Genomic DNA, 25,880 nt, shown 5'->3' on the forward strand with positions numbered 1-25,880 from the left:
ATATTTATTTTATATAAAACTAAGATAAAAATTTTACAATGTTGAAAATGTATTAATTCATAAATATTATTTTCTATAACGTATATATATTTTTGAACGAGTCTTTATGTGACGTAGAATCGTACCACTAAATTTCTATGTTTTGATTGGACGTCCTAAGTCACATGTCAAAATATATCAAAAGTAAATGATAGTAGTAAACAAGTATTATGGAATAAATCGTAATATATTGTAATAAACAAAAATATTACATATGCTCGGTCACAAATTAATCGTAATTTGTTTTAGAGGACTGCGACGAAAATGGAGCCTGAAGAATCATTTCTAAATAACGACGTATTTAATGTTCACGATATCGCTGAAATAGAAGGCAAGTAATGAAGCATTTAATCGGCGTTTAAAATGAAATTATGACTCACTCGACAAACAGACTTACATATATATGTTTCCAGATTTCCTAAGCGGTTGTGATGGAGATTTTATGAAAAAGTTAGAAGAAGAGCTGGCTTATGTCGATCCCGATCCTGGGCTTTTGAATATAGATACGAAATTGAATTCAAATGTTTCATCACCCCAACTATCACCTTATTATAACGCACCTGGGAATCCCTTGGTATCACAACATCCTCGCAATCGAAAGTCGCAAACTCATGCCCCTCAACCAAAGAGTAGTCCTGTTTTGGGTGTGTATGGTAGAGAAGAAGGTTATAATTTGAATATTGAAGCTGAAAGCGCGCCATTGCCGGATGTAACACAACATGGCCCTAAGCAACCAGCACAAACACCAATGATTGTGCAACAAGTAATCCCAAGCTCTCTATATGTCAACTTGGGTCATGGAAGCTTACAAAAACTGCCCAATGGCAGGGCATCACTTGTACAGCTGGACAAAGTGACACAGTTAAATCAAGCAAATAAATCACAAAAACCTTCCCAGCCTTTGCTTTTACCAAATAATACAAAAGGAGTAACACCTGTTATATTAAAAAATGATTCTAATTTCTCTTCTGTCATATTGCAATCAAATATTATAAGCCCTGAAACACAGACTTTGATGTATACAAGTGCTCCAGTACAGAGTAGGTTTTTTAAATATTTTTTAATGATAATTAAGAAACAAAAAATTTTTTGTCATGGATTTATTTCATTATTTTATTTAATGGTTATATTTATAGGTCAAGGTATCATCACAAGTGCAAAATCTGGTAATGAGGGTCAGCCTATCCATACTTTCTTCACAAGTAACAATGGACCCACATTGCTAACTACGGGTATACCAGTTGTACTTGATGGTGACAAATTTTCCTTTAACCAACCACCAAATAATGCTCCGCCTAAAGTGAAAGAAGTAAAGAGAAGTGCTCATAATGCTATAGAGCGCCGATATCGAACAAGCATTAATGATCGAATAGTAGAACTAAAGAATATGTTAGTTGGTGAAGAAGCTAAGGTAATCATTAATTTTAAATAGCTTAATATTGTATGTCCAAAGAGAATATTAAAAATGTAACAAAAAGCCAACCATATAATATATAGCTTTATTTTTTTATTATAGTTAAATAAATCTGCAATATTAAGAAAAACTATAGACTATATTAAGTACCTGCAAAATCAAAATACAAGATTGAAGCAAGAAAACGTGGCTCTAAAGCTCGCTTGTCAGAAATCAGGGGTTAAGGAACTTGCGTTTGATGGTCCATACACTCCACCACATAGTGACATCTCATCTCCATATCACTCTTCTCAGGGTATTGACAGTGATTCACCCTCATCTCCTGAGTGCAAAGTAAGTGTTATTTTTTTTTATTGTTTTATTATGCATTTTTATACATATATATAAATAGTTAGAGATTTAAGATGTGGTAAGAACTCGTGAATCTTAACTGATGATCGTGGGTTCAAACCCGGGCAAGTACCACAGAATTTTCATGTGCTTAATTTGTGATTATAATTCATCTCGTGGTTAAGGTGAAGGCAAACATCGTGAGGAAACCTGCATGTGTCTAATTTCACTGAAATTCTGCCACATGTGTATTCCACCAAACCGCACTGGAGCAGCATGGTGGTACAAGCTTCAAACCTTCTCTTTAAAAAGGGATAGGAGGCCTTAGCCCAGCAGTGGGACATTCACAGCCTGTTCCTGTACTGTACTGTACTGTTATGTGTTTATTATCTATTTAAACTGTAATTGATGAATCCAAATGTATATTTAAATGAAACAATTGTTTTTTGTCTATTTTGTCTATAGATACTCAGGTTATATTTTAATTTATTTTTATACTATTTCATTATTATTTTTTGCAGATGGAAGAAAAATATTCAAAAATTATCATGGGAATGGGAGACCATTCCAGATTAGCCTTGTGTGCCTTTATGATTGGACTAATTGCCTTTAATCCGTTCAGTATTTTCTTTGGAGGAATTATGTCTGAATCTTTTTCTAATGATTATTCAACAAGAGTCGACCAAAGAAGAATTTTGTCAGATGTTAGCTATGGTAAGGTTATTGTTTTGAATAGATAAAGTAATAATTATTTATAGTATATCCTATCACATCTTCTGATCACAGGAGGAGTAAAGAAACATAAAGAATTTTGGCGTTGATTTGCTTTGGTTGTGAACTTGAATAAGCTATGGTTTTTTTTAATGGCCTTGTGAAAAAATTTAGTATTTAATGATGTTGGTTATCAGCACTTTGGAAGTAGATAAGTGGAAACTGTAATAAGTAGTTAAATGGAAAATAGATAAAAGTAGTTAAGTGGAACAGTTCTGTTTTATAAATAAACATATAATAATCAACTGTTTCTAGCCCATAATATAGATAAGGTGAAATATTGACTAATCACATAAAATATGTAGATTTAAGGTTTGTTTATCTAGAAACAAACAAAACTCGCCTCCTGTTGTTAGAATTGGCTATTGTGGTATCTATTGTAACACCTCGACTTAAGAATTATTATCAATGAATTATTATTAAATCCGTTAGTTTAATAAAAAAAACGGTGGTGGTCTTTGATACGAATTAAGATTTTTAAAAAAAATAGTGATAAATGTGTAATTTTTTAAAATAAAATTAATTTGCAGGTTCGAGTACCTTATCTTGGGGAAATTGGATATTTAACACACTTTTAATATACCTTATCAATTTCTTCGTTCTTGGAGGCTGTTTAATAAAACTATTGGTTTATGGTGACTCGGTTCCTAAATCACAGTCCAAAGAGGCTGGTCTCTTCTACAAGCACAAACGGCAAGCACATAATTATATGAAAAAGGTGAAATGTTGCATTTTGTTATTTAACTCTGAATAATTGGTACAAATATTATATATATAAATAGTGTTTGAATGGGCATTTTTGAATGCTTTTTCTATGTTCATGCACAACCCAGAAACCAATAGAAGGATTTTAATGGCACTCGGTATGTTACTTATGTTTGTTGTTTGTTTATGATAAAGGATACTCTATGAGTAGTATATCCAAGACGTATAGGATTAATCAAAAAGTTTTTATAAGTTGTAGTCCAACATTATCTTCCATGCAACAAAGATGTAATAGTTGTCATCAAAATATACACTGGCATAATAAAAATAAGATGTCTGTCTGTATAGTTTATGGCGCTTATTTCTTTTTTTTTTTTTACTTAGTATGTCTAAAATGAATGTTTGTTTTTAGAAAGACCTGACAAATGCGCGCTTAGAACTCCATAGGGCATTATCTGCTTGTGGTAAGAGTGTACAAGCGAGCGGGGGGCAAGGTCATGCCAAATATTCCGCATTGGCATCTGCAGCGTTAAGACAAGTGCTACAACGTTTGCCGTTCGGTGGTTTCCTTGCCAGGAGAGCTGGAGATATATGGGGTGACAGGTAAACATGTTTCATTTTGTGGCAAATTCATATTGATAACGCTACACCTGCTCGTATTTTTAAATTTTGTTTATATTATATGCCCGTTTCAAATGATGATGAGTTCTTTCTGAATTATTATTGTTAATAATAATAATTAATGAGTAAATTCAATTAACTGTTTATATAGTTGGCCAGTTTTGTTAACTTTTACGGTTCCGCCCGTAAGGTCGTAGCATTAAGTTATAGCCTGGTGGACCAATGACCTGAAAAATGTCTCGGGTATCGATAGTATCTGTAAATTCTGAAGGTGAAGAACCAGGAGCTTTTGCGCACATTGGGAGAAACTATGTCAGTGGTGGATCGTGATTAGCTGATGATGATCTTTGATAATTTGAAAATATATTTAACATTGAAATTATAGTTTTTTTTTTTATATTCGCCGGGAGGGCAAATGACTCTACTCCACCTGATGGTAAGTGGTAGTAGAGTCCAAACGCGACGACGGCCAGTACAGACGGGAAAAACGTTCTGCACTAGCCGCCTTCGCCTTGCCGGCCTGCAAGATGCCTCTTCACGCCACTTTTTTTTTTTTATTTAATTTTTTTTTATTCACTTCTCGTTTTTGAGATTTGCATGTTCAAACTGTATGTTTGAACATGCAAATCGTAGTATTAGTATGTTTATCGTATTTTCTTATTTGTACAGTCCAGCACGTAGAGCGACTCAGCACTGGGCGGCTGAAGTGTCGACAGTGTCACATCGCCTTGCTCAACTCGAGATTCTATCGGGCCACAGCGGACGCAGTGAGCGTGTACTTTTGGCATTACAAGCGGTCAACTTAGCTGAAGTTACGGCAAACAAGCAACTTCTAGCCGAGACCTACGTCACTGCTGCGTTGGTGTTCAAGGATTACATGCCGAAAATAGGGAACTGGTTGTGCGGGTACGTTATAATTTAAACTTTGGTTTCGTCACACGTTACGTAGCTTGATTGGTGTTTCGTGGCACAAATGAAAATAATTTTACTAAAATAGCCGTTTACTATATTACACTACATTTGAAACGTTAAGCGCTAACACCGCGCTATTTTATAAGGCCACAGACGATATTATTGGGTTTTCGTCGAGACTTTCTCAGTAGCAGTTCGGAGTCTGATAGTTGGAAGTGTTTCCACGGTCATTAATGCAAGCGCTTAGCTAGATGTATCGGGCCATTCGAATTACTTTTATTATCAAAAGATATACAAATTTCATCTAAAAAAAATCGATCGTCGAGTTTAAAACTGGAGCTGCACTGGAATAGTAAAAGTTCGATCGAACATTATCGGCGAAGTGATAAAATGACATGTGGTGTGGTGCAGCTACTACCTGCGGCTGTGCGTGTGCCGCTGCTGGGAGGCGTGCGGCGAGGGCGGCGCGCGCGTGCGCTGGGCGACGGGCGCGCGCGGGCAGCGCTACCTGCGCGCGCGCCGCTGGGCCTACGAATGCTCGCCCGCGCACGCGCTGTTCTCGCGCCTGCCCACCACCACCGACCCGCTGGCCTACGCTATGAGGGTACCGCTGCCGCTTATGTTTCATTTCAATGTTGTTATTATACAGGGTGACTGGTGAATTACTATCAATATTTAAGGTCGTGATATTTGACGATCATATATGACAAAAAAATACATATAACATAAATATTGATAAACTTCTAAGTAAAGTTAAGCAACAATTATGTAGTTAATTACGCATCGTGTGGACACCCTAGCTGCGCTGTCGACACAAAACAGGTATGTAGGTAGGTACATTTAGTTATCACGCGGTAGTATACCTACGTCCAAATGCCGTCACGTGTTAACAGGGTAGCAGGCTACCTTTGATAAACAAGCATGATCTAATCCCCCTTCTTACTTTAATTCTGACTTCGGATAGGCAAAAATTCCAAGATTTTTCACTCGTTTAAGCAACAAATTTTGTTGACTAGGTAAATGATGTGAACTCGGGACAAAAATTAATATGAACTGCTTACCTATCTTGGTATTTCCGGCGTATTTAAAAATGGAATCATACTTATTTACAACGATTGTCAATCATGAAACTACCTATTTACCTACATAACTACACTAACTTTATTCGTGGCTCGTAATCGTTAGCACTGAGTTCTTGAACATGTCGAAAATGATACGGGAGCCCTTCTTTGTGAAGTAGATTCCACACAGTCCACTGAGATACAGGTCACACTCACACACGACAGATTAGGCATACGCGTAAGATCGACCGCTAAGCGCGCGCGCGGGAAAACGGACTTACGAACCTTACGGCGGCGCCCGCCCGACTAATTGGCCGCGCGGCAGGTGTTGCAGGTGGCGAGCGGCACAGTACAACACCGCGCCGCATGCGCCGCCGGCTTGTGTCCACACTTCATTTATTTAAATTTAAATTTATGTAAATTTGGTCAAAAATTAAGTACTTATTTTTTTTTACATAATTCGAATGAGAATCATGTACCGAGTATCCTCCTTAAAAATTGATAGTAATTCACCAGTCACCCTGTATATTAGTTACATTTGTCTAGCGCCGTACCGTGTACCTGTAAATGGGGTACCAGAGGTTAAGTGGTCACATGGTCCCATAGACATTGGCGATGTAAGAAACATGAGGCATTCCTTACATCGCCATTGTGCTACCAACCTTAGGAACGAAGATGTTATGTCCCTTGTGCCTGTAATTACATTAAGTATTGCTATTTAGCGGTAGAATATCTGATAGTGGGTAGTACCTACCCAGACGGGTATTCACAAAGTTGTACATTTTTACACATTACTTTATTAGTTGTTTAAAGATAGGATTATTTGCGATTAATAGATTTGTAATTTTTTAATGTACATATACATACATCGATTTAAATCTCGTCAGGCCTATCATCTGGAATTGCTCCAGAAAAGTCTCCAGATGCTCCTCTGTGCCGACGAGCGTAGCAACACTCGCGACGTACTGGATATGATCAAACTGATAACCGACGACGTTTCCACCGACGCACCGCACCACACAGGTGGGTTCCGTAACAGCCTGTGAATGTCCCACTACTGGGCTAAAGGCCTCCTCTTCTCTTTTTGAGGAGAAGGTTTGGAGCTTATTCCACCACGCTGCTCCAATGCGGATTAGTGGAATACACATGTGGCAGAATTTCAGTGAAATAAGACACATGCAGGTTTCCTCACGATGTTTTCCTTCACCGTAAAGCACGATATGGATTATAATCACAAATTAAGCACATGAAAATTCAGTGGTGCTTGCCCGGGTTTGAACCCACGGTCATCGGTTAAGATTCACGCGTTCTTAACACTGGGCCATCTCTGTGATCGTTACCACCGACGCACTGCACCACACAGGTGGGTGCACTAATTTTATCGTTTTTAAAGGTGTTTTTAAAGTAACACTTTGTATAACCTACACCAAAAATCAATTCTAGTTAATCGTCAAGGAGCAATAATTGATATCACTCGTTTCGGTTTGAGTTTCACAATCATAACATCTTAGTTCCCATGACTGACAATGCATTGGTTATGTATGTCTAAGAGTAATGACACTAACTTACTCATTAAAATGTATAATATATATATATTTAGGAGGATCATGCCGTGCATAACACTTTTTTTTTTGACGAGAAAGTTTTTGACGAGCCGGTTGGCGTGGTTGGTGGATGCTTGCCTTTCACGCAAGTTATTCCACTAACCCGCATTGGAGCAGCGTGGTGGAATAAGCTCCAAACCTTCTCCTCAAAAAGAGAAGAGGAGAGGAGGCCTTTAGCCCACCAGTGGGACATTCACAGGCAAAGTTGTGGGTTCGATTCCCACCCAGGACAGATATTTGTGTGCATGAACATGTCTGTTTGTCCTGAGTCTGGGTGTAATTATCTATATAAGTATGTATTTACAAATGAAAAATAGTATATGCAGTATATCAGTTGTCTGGTTTCCATAGCACAAGCTTTGTACAAGCTTATTTTGGAATCAAATGTCCCAGGATATTATTATTATTATTATAAAGTAATTGCATCACATTATATTAATATCCGTAATCCGTAACAGCCTGTGAATGTCCCACTGGTGGGCTAAAGGCCTCCTCTCCTCTTCTCTTTTTGAGGAGAAGGTTTGGAGCTTATTCCACCACGCTGCTCCAATGCGGGTTAGTGGAATACACATGTGGCAGAATTTCAATGAAATAAGACACATGCAGGTTTCCTCACGATGTTTTCCTTCACCGTAAAGCACGATATGAATTATAATCACAAATTAAGCACATGAAAATTTAGTGGTGCTTGCCCGGGTTTGAACCCACGATCATCGGTTAAGATTCGCGTTATAATTTAAGTTAATATTAATATATGATTAATAATAATATATGATTATTGTAAATTCTGTTTTAAAACCTTTTAATGGAGCAATCATAGTTATTTAACATTTGAAATAGTACGTTCTGCTCTAGTAAATAGCACCGATGGACGAATTACAACCAGCGCAGAAGCTTTGGGCTTCTCGAATATTAAAAGACTAGTCCATTCTGTATATCTATATTATACATTAATATTATAAATGCAAAAGTAATTTTGTGTGTCTGTTACGCTTACACGGCGAAATCACTACACCGATTTTGATGAAATTTGATATGAAGTAACAAGGAAAGATATAGGGTACTTTTTACCTAATACCTGTTCCTCCTTATACGCGGGTGAAGCCGCGGGCGAATATTAGTAAAAAATAATAACTTATGCAAATAAAAAACAAATATGCAAATTGCAATGATGTAACAAAATAAATTAATGTTTTAAGGCATTTTTATATAAATTTAGGTTTTATTATGCGCAAAACTACGAAAGCTATTATTAAAAATTGAATAAAAAATTATAAAAGTTTGTATATCCTGAATAAAGTAAGCACAAAATTCACGATTCGATCAGGTTGCTGGGACCCAGTGATGGAATGGTGGGCAAACATCGTGGGAGTGGCGGCAACTTGGTTGTTGGCGGACTCGAAAAATGCCGCTGAAATTGGTGATAAACTAAACCTGCTGCCGGAGGAACTTACCAACTGTGAGGATCCTTTGCCCGGGTATGTTGAATATGTTCACTTTACACTCTTAGAAATAGCACCTTCTGTCGTTTATTTACAATTTCGAAGCCTTCGAGAAATAAAGAATAATTAGTATTACTTACCTTAATAATTACAATAATCTGATAAAACATTCAACCTGGCAGTCATACTTTTTTTAGTTCAACTAGTATTTTATATTTAGTACATAATACTTACCCTTTTTATGATTTCATTTAAACGATGGCAATATTTTTTATATATTTCTTTCAGAACATTTTCATTTTAATAATTTAATATTTAATATGAATAGTTCTGCAAACGTTGACTGGAAGCTTGACTGGTTTCAATAATTCTACATGTGATGGCTTAGGAATTCTAATTACCGCGATGTTTATAAAACATCATGTATGGTTTATACATGCGATATTAATAACAATTGTCCGTCGTAATGTAAACACGCGAGTATTTCTATTGTGGTGATGCCTCAGGGCTCTTCACGCGGCGTACAAAAGTCGGCGCGGTCTACTAAGCCTCGCTCAGTGCAGAGATGAAGCCTCCATTGCAAGAACTTCAGAGACAATACTCAAGGTATGTTGTATAATACATAATAATATTTTTTTTTAATAATTATCACTGTCCGTGGTCCACAGTGGTGGTAGAGGCTCAGGGTTCGGGTTCCAATACCAGATATAAAAATTTGAGTTATTGTTTTTTTCTGGCGACAAATTGTCAGTAGCAGTTTGGAAGTTGGCAATATTTACATCGAAAAGGACTGGAAACCAACGACTGGTCAGGACGGGCGAATGGGCTTCCATTTAGTAAGTGGTCAATACTAAGTATTGCTGTTTGGCGGACTAGCATATGGGCCACCTGATGGTAAGTGGTCACCAACGCCCATAGACATTCGCATCGCATCGCAGACATCACCTATACGCCACCAACTTTGGGAACTAAGATGTTATGTCCCTTGTGCCTGTAATTACACTGGCTTAGTCACCCTCGTGTCTTGTTGTCGTCCCATCGGATATTAGAGTGAGGGAATAGAGAGTGCAAGTGTTTTTGCACACCCTTCTGCACTATAATATTTCCTGTGCAGATAGTCAGTCTTTATGATTGGGTACTGTGGTCGAAATTCGGTCGTATAATAATTATTTTAATTAATTAATATTATTAAATTACTATTAATACACGGTACGCAATAATATAATAATTTATTTGTATTCCATTTTATTATACATTCTATAAAAAGTTTACCAGTGTAAAAATTATCAAATGGAAATTCATTCGGGAAATAATTAAAGTATAAACGCGACGACGCAGATTTTCAGAATTTTATGATTTCTGTTGCACTGATAATGGCATCATAATAAAACATAATAAAAGTTTTATTGAAACTGTGAGCAAATCGATTGGATACCAGTTGTGTATTTGAGATTTAAAAAAGCAAAGAAGTAATAAAAAACAATTATGTCCTTATAAAAATTAAAATGTAAACGCTCAATAAAATAGCAACAGAATTTGGAAAATAAGGAGTAGTTACTATTGTCGCCACGATAACAAACATTTTCTAGTGGTGAGATCATTGGAATTGTACCGTTCTGAAAACAGGTAATCATTAAATATAACCAAATAATCTGTTATGGATACTTTTTGGTTGGTCTTGTGTTATACATGTACATTTTTTTTATTGTTAAATAGAGTATTGAGTTTTCTTGCCGGTTCTTAGCCGGTGGCTAGTCTCTCACTAGAATGGGGATGATTATAAATAAATTATCATTAAACAATAATATGAAAAACTTTTTTATCATTTTTATATGGTCAGTATGTATAATAATACTAATATAATTACTTTCTTTTTATAGGTGTGCGACATTGCTGGAGCCAGACTAGCAGATTCGTTGGCCTATTACTGTTGCCGGAAACCAACACAGCTTATGTTGGTATGTCCTAAAATTTTTATTATTTAAAATAGGTAGGTAGGTTTGCAATTGAGCCACCTGATGGTAATTTGTCATCACCACTCAGAAACATTGGTACTATAAGAAATAATAATCTTCCCTTAGATCAACAATGTGCCATCAACGGTTGGAATTAAGTTGTTATGTCCCTTGTGCCTAAAGTTACACTGGCTCATTCACCCTTCTAACTAGAACTACTGGTGGTAGAGCTTTGTGCAAGCCCGTCTGGGTAGGTACCACCCACTCATCAGATATTCTACCGCAAAACAGCAATACTTGATATTGTTGTGTTCCGGTTTGAAGGGTGAGTGAGCCAGTGTAATTACAGGCACAAGGGACATAAAATCTTAGTTCCCAAGGTTGGTGGCGCATTGGCTATAAGCGATGGTTGACATTTCTTACAATGCCAATGTCTAAGGGCGTTTGGTGACCACTTACCATCAGGTGGCCCATATGCTCGTCCACCTTCCTATTCTATAAAAAAAAAAAAAACATAAAAGTATTAAGTATCGCGGTAGAATATCTGATTACTAGGCGGTACTTACCCATATGGGTTTGCACGAAGAACTACTAAATATATTGTTTGTTTTTTCTAAATAAATAAGTAGATGATTATTATTTTTATTTTAATATTATACAATTGAGATCACTTTTAAAAATATATTCCTATCTAAATTGTTAACAGTTATAAATTTTTCATTTTTCCATTGTTTCCCAGCTTATTGTATTTTTTTTTTAAGTTTTTGTTTTGATGGGTTTTTAATTTTATATTAGTAAATCTAATTGAAGATTAACTATTGCGGGAGTGCATTGTAGTTGCATTGCACTTCTTAATGTAATGTGCAATATTACTACAAGGCAAATCTCGCTTTAGTTGCATTCATCGCATGCCACGTCTTATATATGCTGTTACTGTTGAGTTGGATTTGGTAAGATTTTTTTATTTTTATTTTTATCATTTATATTTTATTCATCGCTACCCCGTCTCAACCGGCGGCGCAGTGTCGTAGCATTGCTTTTGCGTTTGCCTCTACCTCCCATATAGTAGTGGATCACAGCAAAAGCATTCCCAAGGAGGGTTGACTTCAGCCAAAGGCTGCATTACATACATTGCGCTGACCCGTAAAAAAGGCAAGCGAATGATGAGGATGAGGTAGTATCCTGGTTCACACAATATTTCTTAGTTTAAGTTATATATAAACACACATGATATGATCCAGCTGATGCAAGTGCTGTGCTGCGACTGGGTGCTGGAAGTGCGCGCCGGCGTGTGGGAGGCGAGCGCGCCGCCCGCGCCGCCCGCGCCCCCCGCGCCGCACGCCCCGCGCGCCCCGCGCGCCACGCCGCCCGCCGCGCCGCGACACCTGCGCGCCTTCCAGCGCGACCTGCACTCGCTGCGGCGACTCTCGCAGACCTTGCCGGTAACTAACCTTGGCTCCGGGCTAAGACTGCACTCTCTAACGCTCTCCATAATACACCTTATAGGAGAAACTTATTTGTTACTATTAGGACTCAGTTACATTAATTATTCGGTGATTTACATTCAGATGATTTTCTTTATTTTTATTTATTGATACGTTACCGAGTATTGAGTATTTTTTTTTTGTCATTTACAGTACTAAAACTCTTACTTAACTTTTAACATATGAGGTAAGAGATACTTTCTAAGTCTCATCCAGCAGGGTTTGTCAATTGTTTTATACAATATTATATTGTTATATATATATGTATATATTGTTTTATATAATACATTGAAAGATTTATTACGATGGCTCCAGATAGGCATTTTACTATATTTTTACTTGTGTCCGAAATAGTTTCATCATATATTGTGACTTGTTAAGAATCCGATAGAAAATTACTATTTATCAATAATCTCATTATTCATAACATATTTGTAATTTTATATATTTATAGAAGATTTATATTAATATACATTTTTTTTTGTATTTCCTCAGTGGGTGACATCGCGTGTGTTTCTGCACTCTGCGGTTTGCCGTATGATGGCGGGTGCAGCTCCGCGTCGCACGCAGCAACTGTTGGACGGCAGTCTACGTCCACGATTAAATCGTTCGTCGATTATATGTGGAAAAGGTAAAATAATTTATTAATTTTAAATTAAAATTCTAGTTTCATTTAATCGCATAATTCTAAATAGATAATAATTACATTACTTTTATTATTTGTTCAATTATCAAATAATCAATCAATCAATAGCCAATCGTAGTCCACTGTTGAACATAGGCCATTCCCAAGGTGCGCCAAATGCTCAATGATCATTATTATAAATTAAATATAATTTTAGGAGTGTTTACCTAAATCATCACTTTAGTTGCTGTGTAGTAAGCTCGTGTGCGTGCGTGCTTGTATGTCCTGTGTAATGTACTCATACCGAATTTATTTTAGTCAATTGTAGCATCTTGATTCTATTATATTGATTATAATATTTTTCGTAAATGTTTTGCTATACGGATTTATTAATCCTATATATAAATATACATACAAATACAATATATAGACAAAGTATATAACATACGGAAATAATAAACTATTGGTTTTAGTGTACTACACAAAAAAATAGTAGAATTGAGTGAGACAGAAAATTTCCTAAACTATAATATTTTTTATTTATGTTTATTGGATCTCGTACAAAATATGAAAAAAAATGAGTTATTCATTTTTTATCGTTTTTAGTTTCCAAGATTGGTGGCGCATTGGCGTGGCGATGTTTAACATTTCTTACAATGCCAATCTCTATGCGTTGGTGACCACTTACCGTCAGTTGGCCCATGTGCTCGTCCGCCTACCTATTTAATAAAAAAAAAGTAATTTTGAGAGTTATATTTGTATATTTTTTACCTAATCAAGAGTAAACGAGATAATTGATTCTAAATAAATTTGATATAGAGATGGCATGAGATATGAATATAGGCGTCGAAGACGGGAAATAGGAAAAATGAGAGACAAGTAATTATATAAAAGTCGTGTTTCTTATATTTAAAAGAACGAGCCCTGGAAGGCGGTGGCGGGGAAGGCGAGCGGGCAGTGGCTCTGTACATGGCGTGCAAACATTTACCGGCGGCGGTGCTGGCCGCGCCGGGGGAGCGCGCCGGCATGCTGGCGCAGGCCGCCGCCACCCTGCTGAAGATAGGCCACAGAAGTCGACTCCCTCACTGCTATCACCTCATGAAGTCCTTCGGAACACTTCCGTCTGCTCCCTGACGAAAAATATATTGACTCTGGTCAATCGAACAAAAATGTATTATATTATATTCAACTAATTTTTCATAATTATTATAGATTTTTTACAATAAACGAAATATAATTTCAATAATAAAAGTTTGTTTTATTTGTTACAATGTAATTAAGATTTAGTTTAAACTAGCTGTTGCCCGCGCTTCGCTCGCGCTTAACTATAATTAAAGGATAAGTGACAGTTTGGAAGTCTGTGATTTTAAAAGAAGCATGAAATGTCATTCTGGTTAGAAAAAAATAAGGTATTTTTATTTTTAGATTGATGATTATTTTTTTAATAATCACCAGTGAACTTACTGTGAATCCCTAACTAATATTCCGATCCACGATTATGTTATTAAATACCCCGCCATCTACCCACACCCTTAGATATAGTTAATACTGTAAATAAGTAAGCGTACCAATTTTTTTTTATTCTATTCGTCCTTGAAGCCCGTCTGGATAGGTACCACCCACTCATCAGATATTCTACAGCTAAAATCAGTACTTAGTATGGTTGCGTTCCGGTTTGAAGGATGAATGAGTAAGCCAGTGTAACTACAGGAACAATGTAAGGAATGGTTAATATTTCTTACATTGACAATGTCTAAGGACGGGGGCGATCACTAGCCGTTTCCTAGATCAGCCTGGACAAACATAGACAAAAATAAAAATAAAAATTGTTATGGTTTTGGTAAATTGTAATAACCATATTTAACTTTAAAAGGGGCAGTTATTTTGAAATCACAGACAGACACTTCAATTTTATTTATATGTATATATTATTAAATTAAAAGAGTATACTATATTTTTATAAGCGATGGTTGACATTTCTTACAATGCCAATGTCTAAGGGCGTTTGGTGACCACTTACCATCAGGTGGCCCATATGCTCGTCCACCTTCCTATTCTATAAAAAAAAAAAACATAAAAGTATTAAGTATCGCGGTAGAATATCTGATTACTAGGCGGTACTTACCCATATGGGTTTGCACGAAGAACTACTAAGTATATTGTTTGTTTTTTCTAAATAAATAAGTAGATGATTATTATTTTTATTTTAATATTATACAATTGAGATCACTTTTAAAAATATATTCCTATCTAAATTGTTAACAGTTATAAATTTTTCATTTTTCCATTGTTTCCCAGCTTATTGTATTTTTTTTCTAAGTTTTTGTTTTGATGGGTTTTTAATTTTATATTAGTAAATCTAATTGAAGATTAACTATTGCGGGAGTGCATTGTAGTTGCATTGCACTTCTTAATGTAATGTGCAATATTACTACAAGGCAAATCTCGCTTTAGTTGCATTCATCGCATGCCACGTCTTATATATGCTGTTACTGTTGAGTTGGATTTGGTAAGATTTTTTTATTTTTATTTTTATCATTTATATTTTATTCATCGCTACCCCGTCTCAACCGGCGGCGCAGTGTCGTAGCATTGCTTTTGCGTTTGCCTCTACCTCCCATATAGTAGTGGATCACAGCAAAAGCATTCCCAAGGAGGGTTGACTTCAGCCAAAGGCTGCATTACATACATTGCGCTGACCCGTAAAAAAGGCAAGCGAATGATGAGGATGAGGTAGTATCCTGGTTCACACAATATTTCTTAGTTTAAGTTATATATAAACACACATGATATGATCCAGCTGATGCAAGTGCTGTGCTGCGACTGGGTGCTGGAAGTGCGCGCCGGCGTGTGGGAGGCGAGCGCGCCGCCCGCGCCGCCCGCGCCCCCCGCGCCGCCCGCCCCGCGCGCCCCGCGCGCCACGCCGCCCGCCGCGCCGCGACACCTGCGCGCCTTCCAGCGCGACCTGCACTCGCTGCGGCGACTCTCGCAGACCTTGCCGGTAACTAACCTTGGCTCCGGGCTAAGACTGCACTCTCTAACGCTCTCCATAATACACCTTATAGGAGAAACTTATTTGTTACTATTAGGACTCAGTTACATTAATTATTCGGTGATTTACATTCAGATGATTTTCTTTATTTTTATTTATTGATACGTTACCGAGTATTGAGTATTTTTTTTTTGTCATTTACAGTACTAAAACTCTTACTTAACTTTTAACATATGAGGTAAGAGATACTTTCTAAGTCTCATCCAGCAGGGTTTGTCAATTGTTTTATACAATATTATATTGTTATATATATATGTATATATTGTTTTATATAATACATTGAAAGATTTATTACGATGGCTCCAGATAGGCATTTTACTATATTTTTACTTGTGTCCGAAATAGTTTCATCATATATTGTGACTTGTTAAGAATCCGATAGAAAATTACTATTTATCAATAATCTCATTATTCATAACATATTTGTAATTTTATATATTTATATTAATATACATTTTTTTTGTATTTCCTCAGTGGGTGACATCGCGTGTGTTTCTGCACTCTGCGGTTTGCCGTATGATGGCGGGTGCAGCTCCGCGTCGCACGCAGCAACTGTTGGACGGCAGTCTACGTCCACGATTAAATCGTTCGTCGATTATATGTGGAAAAGGTAAAATAATTTATTAATTTTAAATTAAAATTCTAGTTTCATTTAATCGCATAATTCTAAATAGATAATAATTACATTACTTTTATTATTTGTTCAATTATCAAATAATCAATCAATCAATAGCCAATCGTAGTCCACTGTTGAACATAGGCCATTCCCAAGGTGCGCCAAATGCTCAATGATCATTATTATAAATTAAATATAATTTTAGGAGTGTTTACCTAAATCATCACTTTAGTTGCTGTGTAGTAAGCTCGTGTGCGTGCGTGCTTGTATGTCCTGTGTAATGTACTCATACCGAATTTATTTTAGTCAATTGTAGCATCTTGATTCTATTATATTGATTATAATATTTTTCGTAAATGTTTTGCTATACGGATTTATTAATCCTATATATAAATATACATACAAATACAATATATAGACAAAGTATATAACATACGGAAATAATAAACTATTGGTTTTAGTGTACTACACAAAAAAATAGTAGAATTGAGTGAGACAGAAAATTTCCTAAACTATAATATTTTTTATTTATGTTTATTGGATCTCGTACAAAATATGAAAAAAAATGAGTTATTCATTTTTTATCGTTTTTAGTTTCCAAGATTGGTGGCGCATTGGCGTGGCGATGTTTAACATTTCTTACAATGCCAATCTCTATGCGTTGGTGACCACTTACCGTCAGTTGGCCCATGTGCTCGTCCGCCTACCTATTTAATAAAAAAAAAAAGTAATTTTGAGAGTTATATTTGTATATTTGTTACCTAATCAAGAGTAAACAAGATAATTGATTCTAAATAAATTTGATATAGAGATGGCATGAGATATGAATATAGGCGTCGAAGACGGGAAATAGGAAAAATGAGAGACAAGTAATTATATAAAAGTCGTGTTTCTTATATTTAAAAGAACGAGCCCTGGAAGGCGGTGGCGGGGAAGGCGAGCGGGCAGTGGCTCTGTACATGGCGTGCAAACATTTACCGGCGGCGGTGCTGGCCGCGCCGGGGGAGCGCGCCGGCATGCTGGCGCAGGCCGCCGCCACCCTGCTGAAGATAGGCCACAGAAGTCGACTCCCTCACTGCTATCACCTCATGAAGTCCTTCGGAACACTTCCGTCTGCTCCCTGACGAAAAATATATTGACTCTGGTCAATCGAACAAAAATGTATTATATTATATTCAACTAATTTTTCATAATTATTATAGATTTTTTACAATAAACGAAATATAATTTCAATAATAAAAGTTTGTTTTATTTGTTACAATGTAATTAAGATTTAGTTTAAACTAGCTGTTGCCCGCGCTTAGCTCGCGCTTAACTATAATTAAAGGATAAGTGACAGTTTGGAAGTCTGTGATTTTAAAAGAAGCATGAAATTTCATTCTGGTTAGAAAAAAAAAGGTATTTTTATTTTTAGATTGATGATTATTTTTTTAATAATCACCAGTGAACTTACTGTGAATCCCTAACTAATATTCCGATCCACGATTATGTTATTAAATACCCCGCCATCTACCCACGCCGTTAGATATAGTTAATACTGTAAATAAGTAAGCGTACCAATTTTTTTTATTCTATTCGTCCTTGAAGCCCGTCTGGATAGGTACCACCCACTCATCAGATATTCTACAGCTAAAATCAGTATTTAGTATGGTTGCGTTCCGGTTTGAAGGATGAATGAGTAAGCCAGTGTAACTACAGGAACAATGTAAGGAATGGTTAATATTTCTTACATTGACAATGTCTAAGGACGGGGGCGATCACTAGATCAGCCGTTTCCTAGATCAGCCTGGACAAACATAGACAAAAATAAAAAAAATAATTGTTATGGTTTTGGTAAATTGTAATAACCATATTTAACTTTAAAAGGGGCAGTTATTTTGAAATCACAGACAGACACTTCAATTTTATTTATATGTATATATTATTAAATTAAAACAGTCTACTATATTTTTATATATATTTAGCATATAGAAGTGAAACTAATTTTACAAAAACCTTGGACTGGGCTTTTTAAAAATAGAACCTCAAATCGTACAAATTGATATAAATAACTTACTCAATTACTCTTAAAAATCCGAATAACATTTTTTTTATATGCCCCGGGTTGGCAAATGACTCTACTCCACCTGATGGTAAGTGGTAGTAGAGTCCAAACGCGACGACGGCCATTACAGACGGGAAAAACGTTCTGCACTAGTTCTAGCCGCCTTCGCCTTGCCGGCCCGCAAGATGCCTCTTCACGCCTCGTTTGAAGGAACCCGGGTTGTAAGAGGAGGGGAACACGTGAGCTGGTAAGGAATTCCATTTTTTGGTAGTGCGACAAAGAAAGGAGTTGCCAAATTTCTTTGTGCGCGATGGAATTGATGTCACAGTTAGGCGGTGACATCGGAGAACCAGCTCGCGTGGACTTAAGAAGGAAGGAGGAAGCAGGAATTAGAGAGAATAATTCCTCAGAGCACTCGCCGTGATACAGACGATAGAAAGTGCTCAGTGCTGCTATCTCGCGACGCAATTGTAAAGGTTCAAGACATTTGAACACATTTGAACACATTCAACAAATCACATGTCGCGCCAATAATTAATTAATTACTTTACCTTTCAGTCCACTCACCAAATGGCGGTTTTAAATAAGGGCGCGTTTTTTTAAGGTTCCGTACCTTTAAAGAAAAAAGAACGAAGTGATCGTTGTTCGTTTGTTTGTCTGTCTGTCAAGAGCCTTTTTCTCAGGAACGCATAGAGGTATAAAGTTTAAATTGATATCAAATATTCAAATCTGCTGTCCCTTGGAGCTGTGATAAAATCAAATTTCTAAGTCAACGCAAATGATACGGCCGCTTATACCGCGTATCATCATATCACTCTTACTGAAAATCAAAACCTATAGGGTACTTCCCGTTGACCTAGAATCGTGAAATTTGAGAAGAAGCAATGTCTTATAGCATAAGTAAAGGGGACAATCCGCAAAACCGTAAATTTGTAGTTACATCACGAAAAGAATGGCGGTGACTTTGTCTGCGTGGATTTAAAAAAAAAAAACCTTTTTCTCGCATCTGATTCACCTATATGTCAACCTGTATTTTTCTCTAACGATAAGCTGAGCTCTACTTATCTACTAGTGCAAATCACATCAAAAAGGAATACCTATGAAAAGCTTAAATCTTAAAATATCCTAGTAATCTTTCGGTATTGTGTGGAGGTATGGAACCTTCAATGTGCGAGTCCGACTCGCACTTGCCCGCTTTTCTTAACAACATTGTGGTATGTATCAACGAGTCTCCTAACTATATATTATATTCTCATTATGAATAACTGATATAACAATTCAATCGAATTATAACATTTATAATCTTTTTTTTTTGTTTTTAAACGAAAAGGGAGAAAGAATTATACCAAAGATGCCATGAACTTTTCTGTACCCATTTTTGTGATCTACAAATCTCACATGCAAAGCGTTTTATCTCTGGTATTTAGTATTTGGATGGACCGACCAAATAAAAACAACTGTTGGCGGTATTTGCATGAATGCACCAGGCGCACCACTAACAGGGACATATGGCGAAGGCTCGTGAGGCGAATAACATCTGCACCGAATAATTCATAATACTTCATGGCGACACAACCGCTCTGACAAGAGTATCACGACGAAGAGATTTAGTATTTTGCCTCTGGAAAAATTTAATTTAGCTTGAATTGGACAGCGTATAGGACAGGTATCTCGAAACATACAACATAAACTGTAGTGTATTTCCATTCTAAAATACCTATAAAATCTGTCATAGTATAATATTTATATATGAATCAAATTAGTAGTTTTTGTGTGAATCCGGAAAAAGTAAAAAAAAACTTATATTGTTAGTATGATTATTATTCAATAGTTCATTTGGTTTAATAGTTATTTTAAATGGGATCAATCATACAGGTTCTGTGTTAAATTCTCCGTTCGGGCCAATAAATGTCAGTGGGGGCTTATGTAAAATTGTTTCGGTAATGACCCAGATTTTAGAAGCAAGCAATATTACACTTAAGCACTTAAAGCTGGTGCTCCTGTGCCTCATATATCCGGTCACTATTATAAGGGTCTGTATAGCCAAAATGTACTGCTGGAGGCACTCAACTGGGTGTAAGGTATTTCCCACTTTGTTAATCTGCCACGCTTGAATAAATCCCAAAGTCCCCTATTGGGCTCCCTCTACTATAATAATAATAATTATTATATAATTTAATAATAATTATTATTCTTTTATATTACTAATTATATTTGGTCTGTGGTGTGCTCGACAATAATTTAAGTTCATGACATTAATAATTTGACAGCAGACGTAGAGAGACAGAGAAACTAACTACATAACTATTAGTTTCTCTGTCTACGACAGCAGATTATTGTGACGAATGTTGACAATTTGACACTTGCGCGAGATTACGAATTATTATTGTTTTGAATATATTGTAATATTAAGCATTCTGAAAAATTGTGGGTGTAATTTGTTTGATTCAATTAAAATAACATTTGAAATAATATTCAGTGCAACAACTCATATTAACTGTCTGAATAATGGTTTGTACAATTCGTTAGGAATATCGATTAATATAAGCTTAAGTAAAAGGTATGTTTTAGTATTTATTTCTACCTTAACTTGTCACAACATGTTTCAGACAACTGCTGTTACTAGTTCCCAAAAAAAGAACGTGAATTCCAACAATGCCCAGCCCGGTGGAGTGCGTAAGAAATCGGGGCCTAAGTTCGAACTGTCGGAAGAGCAAAAAAGAGATATAAAAGAAGCTTTTGATTTATTTGACACTGAAAATACAGGCAAAATTGACACGAAGGAGCTGAAGGTCGCTATTAGAGCTCTTGGGTTTGAACCTAAAAAAGAAGAGATCAAGAAAATGATTGCAGAAATTGATAAAGGTGATGGAAAAGTTTCATTTGAAGATTTTATGGATTTAATGACTGTGAAAATGGCAGAAAAGGATACAAAAGAAGAGATTATGAAAGCTTTTAAATTATTTGATGATGATGAAACAGGTATGTAGAATTTATTTCATACTACATTCTTACATTTTATAAGCTCAAATCTGCAAATATTTTAAAAAATAAACTAAAGCTAATCTAGTGTTTGATGCTTTGTAATATTATAACGCTATCTATTCAAAATATTTAATTATTTTTAGGTAAAATTTCATTTAAGAATCTAAAACGAGTGGCACGGGAATTAGGTGAGACATTAACCGACGAGGAATTGCATGAAATGATTGATGAAGCTGATAGAGATGGTGATGGTGAAATAAACCAAGAAGAATTTTTAAGAATAATGAAGAAAACTAGCCTCTATTAATAATTTATAGATTTTTCAAGATCAATTAATATAATATGCTTAATTTTCTTGCACAAAATGGATCTGTTATTATGTATTTTATGTTATAAAAATAGTTTATAAGTATAACTCAATAAGCGATATATCCTACTAATAACAGATGAAGTGTAGCGTAATATCCTGGCTTTAAATGAATATGATCTGCAACAGTATATGTATTGGTATTAAAATTAACATTTTCACTGCCGTTTACCTGAATTCATATCTAAACAAGTTAAAATAATAAAATTTGTAGCATTCTTATTTTAAAAAATAATTCCTCCATATCTTTTTTCTATATTTGTAATTAAAAAAAACCTAACATTAAATATTATTATGTTCCGAACTAATGTGGTGCGACGCCGGTTTCGGACACAGACTGTTAGAAATTCATCACGCTGATATATTCTAAAATATATGTTTGTTTTGGTTCCGCATCTGTCATAGTTTTAGTAGATCAGCTTAGCAGTGAAACTGTTTGAACTTATATTTATTAATATTATTTCTGATAGTATTGCTTCCTTTTTAAGATTTTTCATCAGATCAACATAATTACTTCTTTTTACAAGAATTTCCTGTGCTCTGTGGTTATTAATCTAATATTAAGTCTGTATTGTTTAAGAATCTATCACTGCACCAAACTGTTGTCTAGTCATATCCTGGACATATGACTGATATTGTAAAACTCAATTTCAAAGTATTTTACTATTATAAAATAAAAGCCTATAAAACTTGAAATTTTTAATTATATTATAAAAAGTCTATTTTAATTAAAGTTATGAATGACTTAAAGTGTAGTTTTACTAATAGGTGCATAGTTATAAACTAACAGCCTGTTAATGTCCCAAAGCTGGTCTAAGTGAGGAGATCCTCCTCCTCCTTTGAGGAGAGGTTTCTAGATTATTTCACCATGCTGCTCCAATGCAGGTTGGTGGATACACATGTGGCAGATTTTTTTGTTTTCCCACAATGTTTTTCCCCTATTGAGTCAAGCAGGAGATGAATAATTAACACAAATTAAGAACATGAAAATGTAGTTCAAGAATTGCTGACTTCATATTTTACATTTATGATATCAAGGGTACATCTTTGGTATAAACAAAATTTTGGTACCTTAAAAATAAAATCCCATACGAAAATTAATAAGTTTATTTGCATATTAATTATTGCAATAAGCTCATCACTTAAAGTATAATAAGAATCACTCTTTTTTTATTTAATTTTTTTCGATGTTTGTAAAAAATATATTTTGTTTTTATAATTAAAATGAATATGATAAAGTAGTCATGGCTAACGATAAGTTTGAGGACACAAGATTTTGAGTTTGATTGATAAAACTGGATTATTTTCTCACACACACACACTCAACTCTCAACACAATTCATTTTGTTTAAAATTTAAAATTGTTGAGTATTATTAAAATTTGAATTCATATTACATACTTTTCATATGTGACAGGACTTTCTAATTTAGATAGATATTGCAATTGACTTATAGGCTAACTGATATTTAGGAATTCACAATTAGATAAATATAATTATTGAAAAATTTGATCAAGTTTATGAGAAGTAACAATTTTAATTAAAATCATTTTACAATCATATTTGATCATTTAAGTTGAGATTTTTAATCTAGTTAATGAAACCTATTAAATGATTTGTGCTTATTGAGGTATATACTTATATATAAAACGCACATACAGTACACAACTACAACTACAAAAATAGTAAATTCATTTTTATGCCACAGAAAAAATTGTGAGCTTGTTTTACAGAATACTAAATGGAGAAAACAATTATTAACCCAGTTGATAATATAAAAAAATTTAATCTTCTTACATTAAAACATTGCTTAAGCTATAGATTCATTAGTAATTTTATAAAGTAGAGTTATATTTAGTTCAGTTGGTTTCCTTTACTGTGCCTTCAGGCTGCCCGAAGTATGCTTTACAGCACATTTTGACAAACAATCCAGTTTCTACAACTCCTGGGATCATTTTAATTGCATTATTTACTTTTTCCCAGTCCAAATCTTGATCAGCAAAAATCCAGTCTAAAATGAAATTTCCATTGTCCGTTACTACAGGCCCTGCCTTTGCAACAGCACTTCTTAATTTAATATCTCCTCCAAATAATGAAATAATTTTGTTTTTAATAGGAACATAAGCCATAGGAACAACTTCAATGGGTATGCCTTTTTTATATCTATCACCTAATTTTTTGGAGTCTTTTGTGTAATCGGCTATTACAATCAGTTTTTTAGAACATGATGCTACAATTTTTTCCTGTAATAAACAACCTCCACCACCTTTAATCAAGGTCAAATTTGAATCAACTTCATCGGCACCATCTATAGTAACGTCTATCTCAGGATTTGTATCAAGTTCTCCCAACACTAGATTATGTTTAATTATTAACTGTTTTGCTTGAAATGATGTAGGAATGCATACAACTTTAAGGTTTTCAGTTTCCACACGCTCTGCTAAACGTTGTACCGCATACACTACTGTTGATCCACTTCCTACGCCAAAAATGCTATTGTTCTGGACAAATTCGTCGACTGCTCGATAAGCTGCTACTTGTTTTGCTTGTTCTAAAGACATGATTCGTTTTACACAGAAATATTGACGATGATAAATACTAGCGCTAACAAAATGCCGTATGCGTAATAGGTTTGGGACTAAATTCGAGTTCAACATCCAATGCAATGCAAGATGTAAGTTTGTCCGTTTATTTTTAGATTGGCAGTCTAGATCTTACTTGTTAATATGTGGATTTGTAGGTTATATACCACATTTTGTTGTAGAATGTAAACAGCCATATGAAATGTCAAATGTCAATGTAAACACGGTCGTCAGTCATTACTCGTCACGGCTCTACTCAAGTTCTCACTTAAAACATGAATACTGCGTCGTGTTATTTAATATTTATATTAAGATAACCACTACGTAGTATCCACCATATAGTCTTTGTACTCACTGTCAGTGGTCACACTGGGCTGATTTACACATGAGGTGAATATTTCAGGAACTTTAGATGATTGTTGTGGGTGGAGACATTCAAACACTTTCTTTCTATTTTAAGTCTTATTCATAAGTTATTTACAAAATATTATTTTATTTCTTCAAGGATGTTTTGACTAAATATCTCATCAGAGCCACAGTACAGTAAAATACCTATATATAATAAATAACCAAGGTTTCACGTTAATAGTACTAGAATATATAAAGATATAAAGACATCATTTTGTTAACTTTAAGACGAATGTTCAAACGAAAGTGTAGCGCAAGCTTAACATCAGTGCTATCCGGCAGTCATGCGAATTATCAAATACAAAGCACATAATATAAAAGCAGTATGGTATAATAACATAAAAGTACAATTTAATATATATAGAAAACTGAGAATCATACGATATAATGGTTATTTTAGTTTGTTTTAACACAATACCACACATTATTATAAGGCGGTATTTGTGTTTTTAAAAAATAGTTTGTTCATTGATATGAACAAACTATTTTTGTATGATTACAGGCATTAAAATATACCTTTACCTTAACTTTATATTATTTACAAAGTGATTAATTAAAAATTTCATTGTTATGCTGCATTCGTCGATTTTGGAGTCATATAGACCCTTAAACTGGATTAGGTCCTGCAAAATCAAGTAAAAGATTAGCAATTTTGCGTAATACCTGTATGTATTCTGTTTATATCTACTATTTGCGCTTAAATAAATATAATAATAATTATAATCATTATAAAAAAATAGCAAATACCAAAACCCTTCACGGGTTCTGTGCATGCTCGTCTGGGAATATACCACACACTCATCACATATTCTAACACCAAATAGCAATACTCAGTATAGTTGATGTGTTGGAGGGTTGAGTGAG

At 35.1% G+C, this 25,880-nt stretch overlaps 3 protein-coding genes across 7 annotated transcripts; 2 read left to right on the top strand and 1 right to left on the bottom strand.

Annotated features, from left to right (window-relative positions):
- Window positions 1-154: 154 nt before the first annotated feature.
- On the top strand, window positions 155-17,866 carry LOC126768176 (sterol regulatory element-binding protein 1). 5 transcript variants are annotated; one of them, XM_050486122.1, is made up of 17 exons: window positions 179-221; window positions 289-370; window positions 453-1,079; window positions 1,176-1,450; window positions 1,556-1,786; window positions 2,305-2,497; window positions 3,085-3,272; window positions 3,672-3,862; window positions 4,550-4,786; window positions 5,204-5,396; window positions 6,741-6,876; window positions 8,785-8,935; window positions 9,406-9,505; window positions 10,780-10,857; window positions 15,764-15,964; window positions 16,490-16,625; window positions 17,538-17,866. In XM_050486122.1, the coding sequence occupies exons 2-17, from the start codon at window positions 304-306 to the stop codon at window positions 17,753-17,755; spliced, it is 3,222 nt and encodes a 1,073-aa protein (XP_050342079.1). In that variant the 5' UTR covers window positions 179-221; window positions 289-303; the 3' UTR covers window positions 17,756-17,866. The 5 variants fall into 5 exon arrangements, with proteins under 5 accessions (XP_050342077.1, XP_050342076.1, XP_050342078.1 ...); XM_050486120.1 differs by having other exon boundaries at window positions 155-370; XM_050486119.1 differs by lacking the exons at window positions 15,764-15,964; window positions 16,490-16,625 and adding exons at window positions 12,096-12,296; window positions 12,834-12,969 and having other exon boundaries at window positions 166-370.
- A 3,125-nt stretch (window positions 17,867-20,991) lies between these two features.
- On the top strand, window positions 20,992-22,792 carry LOC126768224 (uncharacterized). Its single transcript, XM_050486196.1, has 3 exons — window positions 20,992-21,186; window positions 21,285-21,657; window positions 21,804-22,792. Exons 1-3 carry the CDS (start codon window positions 21,184-21,186, stop codon window positions 21,965-21,967), a joined length of 540 nt encoding a protein of 179 aa, XP_050342153.1. The 5' UTR covers window positions 20,992-21,183; the 3' UTR covers window positions 21,968-22,792.
- A 327-nt stretch (window positions 22,793-23,119) lies between these two features.
- Window positions 23,120-24,880, bottom strand: LOC126768212 (ribose-5-phosphate isomerase). The gene has a single exon (XM_050486182.1). It carries the CDS (start codon window positions 24,681-24,683, stop codon window positions 23,886-23,888), a length of 798 nt encoding a protein of 265 aa, XP_050342139.1. The 5' UTR covers window positions 24,684-24,880; the 3' UTR covers window positions 23,120-23,885.
- Window positions 24,881-25,880: the final 1,000 nt, after the last annotated feature.

This window comes from Nymphalis io, chromosome 4, assembly GCF_905147045.1.
Source record: "Nymphalis io chromosome 4, ilAglIoxx1.1, whole genome shotgun sequence".
NCBI classification, from domain to species: domain Eukaryota; kingdom Metazoa; phylum Arthropoda; class Insecta; order Lepidoptera; family Nymphalidae; genus Nymphalis; species Nymphalis io.

Coding starts and splice junctions, on each gene's coding strand:
- LOC126768212 (XM_050486182.1), bottom strand. CDS start 24,683: ATGTTGAACTCGAATTTAGTCCCAAACCTATTACGCATACGGCATTTT.
- LOC126768176 (XM_050486120.1), top strand. CDS start 304: ATGGAGCCTGAAGAATCATTTCTAAATAACGACGTATTTAATGTTCAC. Junction 1,787..2,304: donor CCTCATCTCCTGAGTGCAAA/GTAAGTGTTATT, acceptor TATTTTTTGCAG/ATGGAAGAAAAATATTCAAA. Junction 10,858..15,763: donor AACCAACACAGCTTATGTTG/GTATGTCCTAAA, acceptor GATATGATCCAG/CTGATGCAAGTGCTGTGCTG.
- LOC126768224 (XM_050486196.1), top strand. Junction 21,658..21,803: donor ATTTGATGATGATGAAACAG/GTATGTAGAATT, acceptor AATTATTTTTAG/GTAAAATTTCATTTAAGAAT.